The sequence below is a fragment of the Brachycentrus maculatus genome, unplaced genomic scaffold (assembly GCF_059751285.1).
Source record: "Brachycentrus maculatus isolate JH-2025_06_01 unplaced genomic scaffold, ASM5975128v1 h1tg000258l, whole genome shotgun sequence".
Lineage (NCBI taxonomy): Eukaryota > Metazoa > Arthropoda > Insecta > Trichoptera > Brachycentridae > Brachycentrus > Brachycentrus maculatus.
Window position 1 is genome coordinate 736,421 of NW_028281009.1, and position 13,789 is coordinate 750,209.

Consider the following 13,789-nt stretch of genomic DNA (forward strand, 5'->3'; position numbering starts at 1 on the left):
TAAGGAATATTATTTGAAGAAAAAAAGTTTTTCATATTTATTTAAAAAATATGAATAGGTAATTTATATTTGAAAGTGGAATAAATAAAAATAGAAAAATTCCCTTAGTCGTCATTAGGCAGGTTATATTTATAATGTAACATATGATTTTTGGATCACTAACCCTGTTATTATAATTTTATGGTGATTGATATTCTTTAATATGTACTGTAATGTATTGGAAAATTTGATAAAATTTAAAATGATTATATTTTCTTTATTTTTTTAGTCAAAGACAAAAATGCAAAAGGGCACTTCTTGCACTTCTTTCTTCTAAATATTATAAAATAATGTTTAGAAGAAAGAAGTCCCCCTCCAAGCACAAGAGCTCAGTCTCTTTTTTGGAGAGGCTCAGTTCAACTAAAATTATAAGATTGTATTAAGTACAAATGTATAATAATAATAATAATAAAACCCTTATCCGCACCCCAATGGTGCATAGGGCACTGTGTCATATAAACGCAGTGTTATCTTGATCGTTTACACATGAAGGAAAGGTGATCAGCCCTCCGCTTCAGGTACCAGTCTAGGGTAATATTGACTAAATATTACAGTGAAAAAATCACTTATATTTTATTTTACCCCCCTTGGGAATCGAACCCGGGACCTCCAGAACGGTAGCCGAGCGTGCTGACCTTTACACTACGGAGGCGGACAAAGATGTAACTTTATTAAAATAAAAAAAAATACATTACTTATAGATAATTAATTTTCCCAAAGTTAACTGGAGTGCGGACGACTCGTAGTAAGGAGTAGCCAGCTAAATCGAAGCTAAGAGCCAGCTAAATCGAGCCAAACATGTTAAGTAGGTTGTTGCAGTCTTCATGGATTTTTTTATTGCCACAATAAAAAACGACAGCATTTCGTTGAATCGCCAACTAAGATGGTTCGAATATTTGTCGAATTATCAAATTATCAATTGGGATGAAAATTTATGAGAATAAATACAAAGTTCACGTATTGTAAAAAAGTATATATTTGTATGATATACACAAATATTTCATATCCGAAATTAAGTTGTGACAGTGTTGGTCGAACATATAACCTCTGACGCAGTAATTTTGACTGCGGTACAACTGGATACTTGTTTTAAAAACACATATCGCTCACTCCTTTCAAGAACGTCATAAATCAAAAATCGTCAATTTTTAGTTGTGTATTTTTTCAGAATGCCCAGAAAATGTACTATATCCCAGCAAAAGAGGCATATTTTTAACTTAATATTTACCCGCTACAGGACAGAAAGGGTTGTTTTTGCATTTTGAATAAAATGTATTGTTTAATTATTTTTTTGAATATACTAAATATTTTTCAAATGGAGAAAAAACCTTCGGGTTTTACTTAAAAAGATCTGTTGCACAGTAAAAAGTTTAATAAGTGGCTTGATATTTATTTTTAAAATATAGTGTTATATTTTTATACTTTAAAAACGTTCTCCTGAAAAATCAAGTTTTTTGATTTATGACGTTCTTGAAAGGAGTGAGCGATATTTAAATCACTTTATTTTAAAAGTGCAGCTAGGGGATGCGAACCATACTTTATTTCAGTGCCCCCTCAAATTAGAGAAGGAGAACTTCCTAAATAGTTTAATTAATATAGACAGGAATTGTTTAATTGTCCCCACCAAAATATACACCCTTCTTTCTGAACCTAATTAACCGTAATTTTCAAAATGTTTGAGCTGAACGTATTTTAATTATGATTTACTTAAGTTTATTTACCTTTTCCTTTTATTTCTAAATAAAAATAAGACTTGACACTGGCAGAAACATCCTTTCACTAGATGACTGCTAGATAAAATAATTTAAAAAAAGTTTAAGTGCCAACCCTGATAGTGAGAGATTGCTTGGTGATGGCTGTATATTCCCGAACTAAATTTACCGACCGGCGCCATACTATAGTATAAAATAAAAACTTTTCCCCACATTTGTTTAGAGATTCGTTTGTACTGAATGCATACTTTGGTAATAAACTTCATTAGTTTACGATAGCACAAGAACTCAAAATAGATTCGAGCACTGATCTGAAATAAATATTTCAAGAGTTTAAAACGAATACATGAATAAATGTAATTATTGCTTTATTTAAGAAAGAAATCTTGTGACTGATTTACTAACATGTCGGCGTCGATAGGCAGAGAGGATCCTGAATAATCAAATGCAGGCCAGGAAAATATAGTATGTACCAAATGCTTTCAGAGAAAATTAGATCCAGGAAAGAAACCCCATGCGGATGAATGCGTTTAGGTACTTTATAGTATAAAAAGCGTATTGCAATTTTTTTTACAGTCACTTGTTCACAAAATCTGGATTATCTCCAATTACAGGAGTTATTTTCATATTATTCAAGAACAAGGTTTCTAAATTGGTTTATATATATATATATATATATATATATATATATATATATATATATATATATATATATATATATATATATATATATATATATATATATATATATATATATAAATATATATATTTATATATATATGTATATATATATATATATATATATATATATATATATATATATATATATATATATATATATATATATAGTACTTCTAAAAATTTGAGTAGTGTGGTTGTCAATAATGGGTAGAATTGGTGAATGTTACACGTGTGTAAAGTGATAACTTAAACCAGCCGATGACAATCGTCAGTCCCGTAAATGCCCAGACTTCCATATTCTTCTTCATCTTTGATGAGATGTCAAAAAATAATATGAAAAATAATATCCGCACATCGGTCATTTGGTGAAACAATTGCGTACACTTTTAGAAATATTACAGGAGATGCCATTATAGCAACAGAAATGGCTTTTTACTCAATTCTACAATGATAATCGCGCCATCTCACTGCATTTCACCACAAAATCAATTCTGTCGATGTTTCTCCCGATGTAAATAAATTGTCTTTCAGCAAATTTTGACATATTTAACTTTTTTTTTAAATGTAATAAAGTCATTGATTGTACCACCTAATGAGCGACGTGTAATTTGGCGTAGGGAAAAAGCGCGCATTCCATCTTTTTTAATTTTGCATACATTATGGACAAATAATTTCCAACATTAATGACGGGTTTGATATTGAAACCATGTGATCTTGTATTGAATTCATGTCATTATGATGATTTTTCTTGTTATGATGTTTAATTATCGAATTCCTACAGGAATACGTAAACTATTTGGAAACTTTAAATATCGCCATATCTCAAAACGATTTTATAAGCAATCGAGAAGGATAGATATATTTATATTTCCTATTTACTATTTAAAGTCATATGTTATATTATGTTTATTTAAAATGACCATGATTTTAACAAGGGTCAATTGTAAGTACTTGCGATGCATAAACTACATAATAAATACGTACTTAATAGTTTGTCAGGAAGGTAGGTATTGCATGCAAACCTTTTCAAGGTTTTAGTAATGATTCATAACTAGGTAAATGGTACATTATAATAATTATGTTTATTTCGTTTATTACACACCATCTTTGATATACAGGATGTTTATTTTTATTTTTAAATAAAATACGTCTAAATAATTTCCTTGATTTCAGAATTATCTTTTCTTTGGGTCCTATTCGGACACGGATGGTTCAATCTCAATTGTCTGGCGTTTCTCAGTGTGTAAATATAATCCGGGGATCTTGAATACGCATAAAAGGGTCTCTGCAAATAAAAACTTTCCTCAATCTAACATCGATGGCTATTGTGAACTCATGTACTGTGTCACGAGTTTGGTCAATACATGCAGGAGTTCTACAAATTCGAGCAGTGTGGTTGTCAATCATGGGTAGAATTGGTGAATGTTGCGCGTGTGTAAAGTAAACAATCACTTGTCCAGCCTATGACAGGTCATAAACCCTTTAAATACCCAGACGTCAAAATGGTAAACTCCAATCTGTTCACAGTTATTTTACCTCTAGTTTTTTTTATTTTATTTTTTATCATTTATACTGCCAAATAAATAATTTTAAAAACATGTTTACAGTTATTTTACCTCTAGTTAATTTATTTTTTTATAAATTATTTATACTATCAAATAAATAATTAAAAAAAAAACTATAGGTATAATAACTGAGAACAGACTGTAATTATAATTGCCCTTGAGGTAGTATTTTACGAAAATGGCGCTGTACAAATTATCCAAATTATTATTATTATTACTATCTTAATATAATTTTTGGTTCAGAGGTTTTAATTAATTTTTTATTTTGATAGAACATCCTGCTTCCGAGAAAACGTATCCCTATTTTTATACACATATGTACGTTCCCAAATTGCGTATTAACAAAGCTTTTTACTAACCCGTTGAAATGAGATATTAATGCATTTTTAATAGTCTTAAAAATAGGTACATTATTTGTTTACTTCCTGGTATTTTTAGCATTGGCTTCATTATAGCAGAATGATAGTTTTGTTGAGTAGATACGAACTTTAAAATAAACAGCAATGTGCTTAAAAAAAAAAGAAATATATATTCTTGGAGTAAATGAGATACCTTTCATATGAAAGTCACTTGATAAAACCGAAAAATCACACTGTATAAAAATACATAATAAATTTTTCGTGAGTGAAGAGTTGGATACCAACACAACTTTTATTATCGACCAACTGATTTTTTATTATCTTTTTTTTTTACATAAACTGTATACATTTATTTAAAAAAATATAAACATATTATATTATAAATATTGTTTTGCAGAGACTCACCAAGCTACCTTGTGTGTCTTGTCGGTTACCATCGTATGTGTTTTTTTCTTCCTTTTTGACATGGCACTATGGAATAAGTTAGTGATGATTGATGAATGCTGGTAATGTATGTTAAGGCTTAAAATAACTACGACTTACGAATGTGGATTATTGACCCCTCTCTCTGTTGTCCAAAAACAAAACCGAGCATCTCAAATTCTGATTAAAACTGTTTTGTTTTTTATATTTTTATTGTAAATTAATAGGTTATGACGCGTATGTTAAAAACTTATTAAATCGATCGTAGCCCATTTAATTTAAATTACATACGTTTATATTTTTTATCCATAAAAATAAAGGTCGGATCAATATACGAGTATATATATATATATATATATATATATATATATATATATATACATATATATATATATATATATATATATATATATATATATATATATATATATATATATATATATATATATATATATATATATATATATATATATATATATATATATATATATATATATATATATATATATATAACACACAAAATAATGGGACCACGACGGTTGCTCTATGTATATGGACTGTAGTAGACTCTGTCGCCCAATGGCGGTATTATTTCTTATGTTTCGAATATTTAAAATAAAAATAAGAACTTGTCCTTATTCTAAATTAAATCTTCATTAAAACTCATCAGTCTAAGGGTTAAGCTTGGTAATCTTTGGAGTCGTATTTTGTAATCAATGATTTATAAACTACAAATGGATTCCCATTGAAGTCTTCTCTCCAAATATTGAGGGTCTGTGAGGGTGTTTATCTAGCACCTAATGTTGATTGACGGTTTTGTTTCAGGGTGTTTATCTAGCACCTAAGTTGATTAACGCATTTGTTTCAGGGTGTTTATGTAGCACCTAAGTTGATTGACGCATTTGTTTCAGGATGTTTATCTAGCACCTAAGTTGATTGACGCATTTGTTTCAGGATGTTTATCTAGCAACTAAATTAATTGACGCATTTGTTTCAGGGTGTTTATCTAGCAACTAAGTTGATTGAGCATTTGTTTCAGGGTGTTTATCTAGCAACTAAGTTGATTGAGGCATTTGTTTCAGGGTGTTTATCTAGCAACTATGTTGATTGAGCATTTGTTTCAGGGTGTTTATCTAGCACCTAAGTTGATTGACGCATTTGTTTCAGGGTGTTTATCTAGCACCTAAGTTGATTGGCGCATTTGTTTCAGGGTGTTCATCTAGCAACTAAGTTGATTGACGGATTTGTTTAAGGGTGTTTATCTAGCAACTAAGTTGATTGACGGATTTGTTTAATGGTGTTTTTCTAGCATCTAAGTTGATCGGCGTATTTGTTTCAGTGTTTTTATCTAGCAACTAAGTTGATTGACGGATTCGTTTCAGGGTTAGATCCTGCCAAGCCGCTGGTGAGCAGCTACGGGTCGCGCAAGTTCCGGCTGACGAGAGATGACGCTCACATCGTGCATGTCCTGCACACTAATGCGGGCTTCCTGGGGGAGTCGGGGCTGGTGGGGCACGCCGACTTTTGCATCAACGGAGGCCGCTCCCAGCCAGGGTGCCAAGGGCATGCCATCAGTAAGTACATGAAAATTTTTCTCTTATTCTTTTTCCTTGTGCGTCGTCTTCTACCGAAAGCTTCCTATCAACCATATCATAAAGGCTAACACTAATGACAAACGTTAAAAACTGTAGTCCTCTTACCTTTCCTTATTCAGGGTCATTTTACTATAAATTTGTTTATTTATAGATATAATAAATGAACTCTCTAGATAATCGCAGAAAATCGGCAGGTGCGATCTTCTTTTATAAATTGTTAAACTCTTTCATTGATTCACCAGAATTGCTGGAACGCATGAGTTTTAGAGTTCCCGGTCGGATGACCAGGACAACTGGCACCTTAGCGCTTCCCACGAGTAGAACAAACTCTAAACAAGGTTCCTATATTATCGTTCATCAAAATTGGTCAACGATGAATATGGGAATTTTGATATATTCTACTTGATATCTTCAGCACTGAGATCGCTTACATAGTAAGTCGATATTCATATCTTGGTGTGTCCCTATTTTCACATAATTTGTCCTTGACTTGAGCTTTGGTCTTTCCCTTTTCCCCTTTTCCTCCCTTCCGTCACTCATTCAGGTATTTATATTAAATTACAAATGTGATGTAGCGGAGGGCTGATTACCTTTCCTTGATGTGTTAACGATCATGATAACACTGCATCGGTATAATGCAGTGCCCTATGCACCATTAGGTGCGGATAAGGGTTAGAAGAAGGCGAATGTGAAATTTGAAACTGGAATTGTACAAATATCTGTTTTGTGTTACTCGTTAATTTAAATGTATTTATGTAACTGTTTTGTAAAATTTTCAAATAAAATAAAATAAATAACACAACCGAAATATATCGCTAAATTGTATGTAATAATATATGTTTAATTCCAGAAATCTAAATTGTGTGATATTTCAGGGAGAGCTCGCTGTTCCCACTTCCAGAGTGCTTGTTACTACGCAGCTGCAGTGCGTCGGAAGATGAAGATTATCGGGGTGCCCTGCAAGGCGGAGTGCCCCCGGGCGGGCCCCACGTGGGGCCTCAAGGCAGGCCGGGCCCTGCTAGTGGGAGAGGATACTCCAGACAAGTTTGTTTCCATACCTGTACCAAATTACTTCCTATCCGTATATGGGCACCGCGTACAATTTTATGTTATGTACAAGTATTTATTATAACTGCAGACAGTTGGTAGGATTTCAATAATTTTTTTTTGAGTAATATATCCAAAATTAAACTAAGTTATTTATAAAACCCACCATTGTATGTACACCTAGACCTAATAGCAATTATTGTTAGTATATAAGGACATTTTGTTAATATTTGTAGTCAGTTTGATAATGTCTTGGAAAGACGAAACGCGTCACAATATACATAATTGTATATATTTAAATAAAGTAGAATTGTATCCAATAACCTTGTTTAATTTTGGATATATTACCCAAAAACTTACGAGTATATTTAATAAACGTATAATAAAAGTATTATATCTGCGCTTAAAGATATGATCTTTTTTTAAATTTTTTTTATTCATTTAATATATTTACATTTTTATTTATAACATAATAACATTTGAATCATTTATACATATGTAGAACTTTTATATTTCGATTCGCTGTGCCTCTCCATAAAAGAGTCTGTGCTCTTGTGCTTGACAGATAAAAGAGAATTAACAACATTTTTTTATCAGATATTCAATCAAAAGACTATAGAAATCTTAATTAGTATGGTAAATATACGTACACAAGCGAAATGTGAGTAAGGAAAAACATAATTTAATATCAACTTTGTTGAATACCGTTACTGCCAATCAACGCCAACTTAATGAATTCGTGTTTAACGACCAAGCCTTTTCACAAATAAATTATCGATGAATGAAGAAAATATTTGTATATTTACATTTTTAAACTTACAAAAACAAAACTGCGTTGAGAGGTAAACTGTTCGAGTGTCAAGACGGGGCCTGTCTAAACCCACATTTCGGGACTATTTATATTCGATAATGACGTCACCGATATAATTCATTTGAATTTTGTACGATAGAATAAGGTATGGGTGAGATTATGTATTCGTGTAAAAGATCTGAGAAACAATTATTATGAACATACTTATGTGTCTATAAATAGTGGGGATTCTAGATTTTTTTCAAAGGAGAGATTCGCCTCATTTTCTGCTGTAGCGTTTTTAAAAAGCTAAAAAACTTGAGGAAATTCCTCAGAATACCAACTCGTATGCGAAAGTACCACTGCTAGTTGCTCTTCAGGAAAAATTCGGGAAAATTCACAATTTTGTCACTCTTACAAATTGTACCTTAAACAGGTCACCAGTTTTTGATAAATTTTATATTAGAAGGTAACAAGTTAGTAATAAAAAATGATTAATTAAAGTTTATTATAGCTGTCAAATATAAAACTATGATTATATGAGTGGCCATTTGTTGGTCCGAAATAAAATTCGTAGAGTCTTATAATAAACCCAGATTATGATTTAATTTAAAATACTTGTTCATTTACAAGAATTTATTCAGAACACAAAAACGATATTTACTTTTATATTTTACAGTTAAGTATAAAAATAATTTTTTGCTTAAAATAAAAAAAAAATACAAATTCTCTTTAGCATACGCAATAGTGCATGGGGCACTGCGTTGGATGAACGCGGTGTCGTTAAAATATCATTTTAAAAATCTGTTTTTTTTCAGGGCTCATGGGATGTACTGCGTTAAACTGAATCACGTTTTGGACTGCCCTTTTGACTGAAAAATGAAGTATATGAAGCAAAGCAAATGACTTTAATGGTATTTTTTTTGATCCGGCTTTGTCTGACAGTCACGGACAAAATTCCCCACTCATCCAAACATTTCCCTCTAGATCATGATATATAATATGAGTGCTTATCATCCGGATTACTGTGATTTAATGTCTTGCCAATGATAACTTTCACTGTTGTGTTATTATTATATTTCAATTCAATTCAATTTCAATTCAATTCAATTCAATTCAATTTCAATTCAATTTCAATTCAATTTCAATTCAAATTCAATTCAATTCAATTTCAATTCGATAAGATTTCAATTCAATCCCATTTTAATTTAATTCAATTTCAATTTAATTTATTCAGTAAAAATTAAAATATATATTACAAACTAAAATTTAGAGCGTATATTTAAACACAAAAATTATTAAGTAAGCAAAAACACTCTTGCTTAAGATGTAGAAGAAGTGTATTTAAATTAGCTGGGACATATATTTTATATTATTGATTATCGATAGATTTAAAAAAAAGGAGTCATCTATAATTATTTAGGTAAATATTTATTGATATTACTTTGCATTAGTAAATGGTTAGCTACGATTATTATTTTTAATTAATTACTTTATTTTGAGTCCAATACTGACAAACAGGATCGGAATCAGATTCAGAAGAGCTCAATATTTCAGGCGAAGCAAAACTAAGAATTACATGTTAGCTTTGCTATTTGGATAGCTACTCACATTAAATTACATTATAGGTATGTATGTCTGTTAATAATGTGTAAAAATTTAAATAAATGCTTAAATACATTCAAATAATTATAAGATTTTTTTTCAGTGTGTGTTTTATTACTCCTCAGTTAAAAACAACATCAAATAATACCCAACAAACAGAAAAAATATTATTTGGGTTTTTGGCATGGTGATTGAATGTTTTGCTTAAAATTTCGTTTTAATATTGAAAAGTTTTTCTTCGGAATGGCTATTTTGCTTTTAAAATAAAAGAGTTATTGAAAGGTTACAATTTTTTTAAATGTTTTTTAATATTTTTTTTAATATGTATTTTTAAAAAAGTGCGGAGAGACACGCCCATTACTCAATTGTTTGTTTGCGAGTACCCTCTTAAACCTGAGTAATATATAAATATGTATCTATATTTGTTTCTCTCATACGTATATTTTACCTATACCGATATAATCGATATTTAAAAAAAAAGGTCACTGACTTATTTTCCCTAAATAAGCAGTTTCAAGAGGTAGGTATTTAAAAATGTTGCCAGAAAACATTGTGGTATTATTAAAATGATGTAAAGTTGACGTTAATTGGAAATCCATGATAACCAAAAAATTGGTTACTAATTTCAGAGTGCCAATAATTTTCAATGGACAGGTAAGTAATCATATATTTCAATGTAATTATATGTGTATCTTTAACCTCCTAACTCATTTAAAATGAATTTAATATAATTTCATCTTTAATCATCCAATAAATTAATTTATAATAATAAAAACCCTTATCCGTACCCCAATGGTGCATAGGGCACTGTGTCATATTAACGCAGTGTTATCTTGATCGTTTACACATGAAGGAAGGGTGATCAGCCCTCCGCTTCAGGTACCAGTCCATGGTAATATTGAATAAATATTACAGTGAAAAAATCACTTATATTTATTTTACCCCCCTTGGGAATCGAACCCGGGACCTCCAGAACGGTAGCCGAGCGTGCTGACCATTACACTACGGAGGCGGACAAAAAATTTAATTTATAATTCAAATTAATTTATAATATAATAATAATTATATAATAATAATTCTAATTAATTTATAATACTAAATAATAACAAAATTGAAAAAATAAGTTCTTTATTCAAAATAAACAAATGTTTTTGAAAAAAAAAAGAGTTGTTAAGGTAAGTAGTTGATAAAAGTTATATATTTTTTTTCATATTATATTTTTTTTTTAAAATAAAAATTTCAATATATTCTTTAAAAAATGTGCACAGAGAATGCGTCTGGCTTCTCGCGCAGCCGGTCGCATACCACATTGTATATTTGAGAGTACAGCTTAAGGTCTAAATATTTGACAAAGTACCTACCTTTTACAGTACTGAGCATGCCTTCATCTACCCACGATTCGCCACCAACTAACTAACCATCACGCCGCTTCCTAACCGCTCTCAAGTATTTGACACTCCTGGTCTTGCCAAATTTTTCTCGGTCTTCCTCTGCTCCTTTTTTCAACTACATTCAACTCAGAATTTTGTTTTACTAATAGCATGAAAGATCCTAAATATGAAAAAGCCACAAAAATAGCTATAAAATAATATTTATACTAGTACCTGAAGAAATCCACGTTACAAGAGTGCGGTATATTGAAGACACTGTGGTATCTAAAGTTTAATAGGTCACCAAACCAGTTTAATAAAAGAACCATGAAGCGTATAGATGAACGGAACAAGTTGCAGGAAGTTGCATTAGATAGCAGGTGCTTCCTTGGCTAGGGACGACCAGGAACGTAGGAGAATCAAGAATGTACCGACATACATTAGGTATTGCAGATAACAAACAGCACGCTATCAGGCAGACTTGGATGGGATCATTCAATTTATTGCACTGCACTAATGCGTTGTTTGATTAGTCAAACATGAGTTAAACCATAATTTACATCGAAAAGCAGACATGGAATTAAGCAGTCTTTATCTAGGGCTTTCAACGGTTATAATGTATTTTATAATGTACTGTATATGTATATTAAATCAAAATAATAACCGAATAAGTATATGTACGTTTGATTTTTTTTATGGTCTTGCAAATGATCGCATTTTTTCTGGATCATTATACGATTTGTCGGTAACTTTTCTTCATGTTGCAATATTTTACACCGCAAAGCAACATCTTTCATCAAAATCAGGTCATCGAATGTTCTAGTGTTCCAAAGAAATATATAAAACATTATAATAAATAAAAAATGAAATGATTAAAAATTATGAACTTTATATGAACGCCCACGACGCGAATACCTAAGCGACTTACACGGAGACTATCTGTCGGGACTTCCGTCTACTTTCATCCTTCTTGTGCAACCTTTTTTGACCCAGTTTCAAACCAAAAATTTAAACGATCTTCTATGAGGAAATGATATGTATGAACATATCTGATCAATAAACTACAATAAATCTCAGTGTACTTGATGAAGATGTCGCAGGTAAAAGAATATCATGCTTTAGTTAGCACGCGGCGATATATCGTGTCATAGTGTCCCGGACTCTTAAAGTCAGAGTTTCTTGGTTCGAACCGACTCTACCACAATTTGATACCTATTTCTAATAATGAGCCGCTTAGGCTCACAGAAATAGTATGAAATTTAAATATTTGTGTAAATAATAAAAACACAAATATTTCTCTTTTTTTTTTAAAATGTATGAGGAGCTGAAGAGTGTTTCGGATAATAGACCAGAATGGCGAAGGAGATGTCTTTTTGCTGCAGACCAATCTACAGGATTGAGAACAGAGAAGAAGAAGAATGTAAACCAAAACATTGTTTTTAAACACTTTTACTTTAGGAACTTTTCTCCAATCGGTTACGAAAAGAACCTTGATATCTTCGGGAATGGATATGTACATATTATGAAGTTGAGGAGTACATATCCATACCTGAAGACAAAGGTTCTTGTCGAAACCGGTTAGAGAAAAATATCAAAAATAAAAGTTGTTAAAAATAAAGATTTCATTTTATTTAATAAAGATACTTGGTACTTAACGAAAAAAATAAACAATAAAAAATAAACCACTTTAATATACTCGTATAATTAATATCCCATTTGCTAGGTACAGTATTTTTGTCGTCAATTACAAAAATGAATATATTTTCTTACCCTTCATTAAGTGTTTAATGTTCTGGGTAACTTATAAGTATTATTGTGGAAATAAAACCTATTTTGATTGCTTTTTAAATATTTTTTAAAAAGTAAGTTATCGCAACAAAATAGAAAATTTTCTTAAAAAGGGTTAAAAAATGATGCACTTATTACAATAGGTAACGATTAGGCAACAGGAGCGTGTTGGTGACTAGGTGATGTTGATGTATGGCAGCCCCTATGCTGCTGACATTGCCCCGACTGCTGTTATCTGTCTTCAGTTCAATAGTTAATTAATGGCAAGTTTTCTTCACTTGGTAACTTGATGAGTTCATTATTAATTTATTATCGTCTTCATTTTGGGGAGGGCTACAAAGAAGTTTCGAAAATATTATTTCAATTAAAAATTAAAAAATAACTATGTGGAATTTCGAGTTACGTAAGTTTGTCACAATGATCCTGATTGGATGATTAAGTAGTGATTAATGATTAATAAAATGAAAGATGTTCATTGGTTGATCAAGATGGGTAAATTAAACTTAAAAGCGTTTTTTTTTAAAAATATTTTGATTGATGATAATTGAGTATCTTTTTTCAAGTCGAAACAAAAAAAAAACGTTTTTTTTTGTAGAATCTTTAAAAAATTACTTAAGTTATCGCGAAGTCACACTTGGCTTTAAAATTTAACCTTGTTACGAATATTCCATGCAAGAAACATATTACCCAATCCATCACCCCTATATCCTACTCTCATCCAGATAAAACAGACATAAGTATACACATATTTTTTAGTAAATTACAGCTACACAAAATTATGTGTCCGGTCTTACATACTTTTATAATAGAATTTT

The 13,789-nt window shown here is 30.7% G+C and overlaps 1 protein-coding gene across 1 annotated transcript in view; it reads left to right on the top strand.

Annotated features, from left to right (window-relative positions):
- The window catches only part of LOC148305936 (lipase member H-A), a 32,314-nt gene extending 22,991 nt beyond the window's left edge, over positions 1-9,323 (top strand). The window contains exons 6-8 of the mRNA XM_088265841.1: positions 6,162-6,353; positions 7,250-7,418; positions 9,030-9,323. Coding sequence (XP_088121967.1) covers positions 6,162-6,353; positions 7,250-7,418; positions 9,030-9,087 — 419 coding nt within the window. The 3' untranslated portion in view covers positions 9,088-9,323. The remainder of the gene's footprint in view (positions 1-6,161; positions 6,354-7,249; positions 7,419-9,029) is intronic.
- Positions 9,324-13,789: the final 4,466 nt, after the last annotated feature.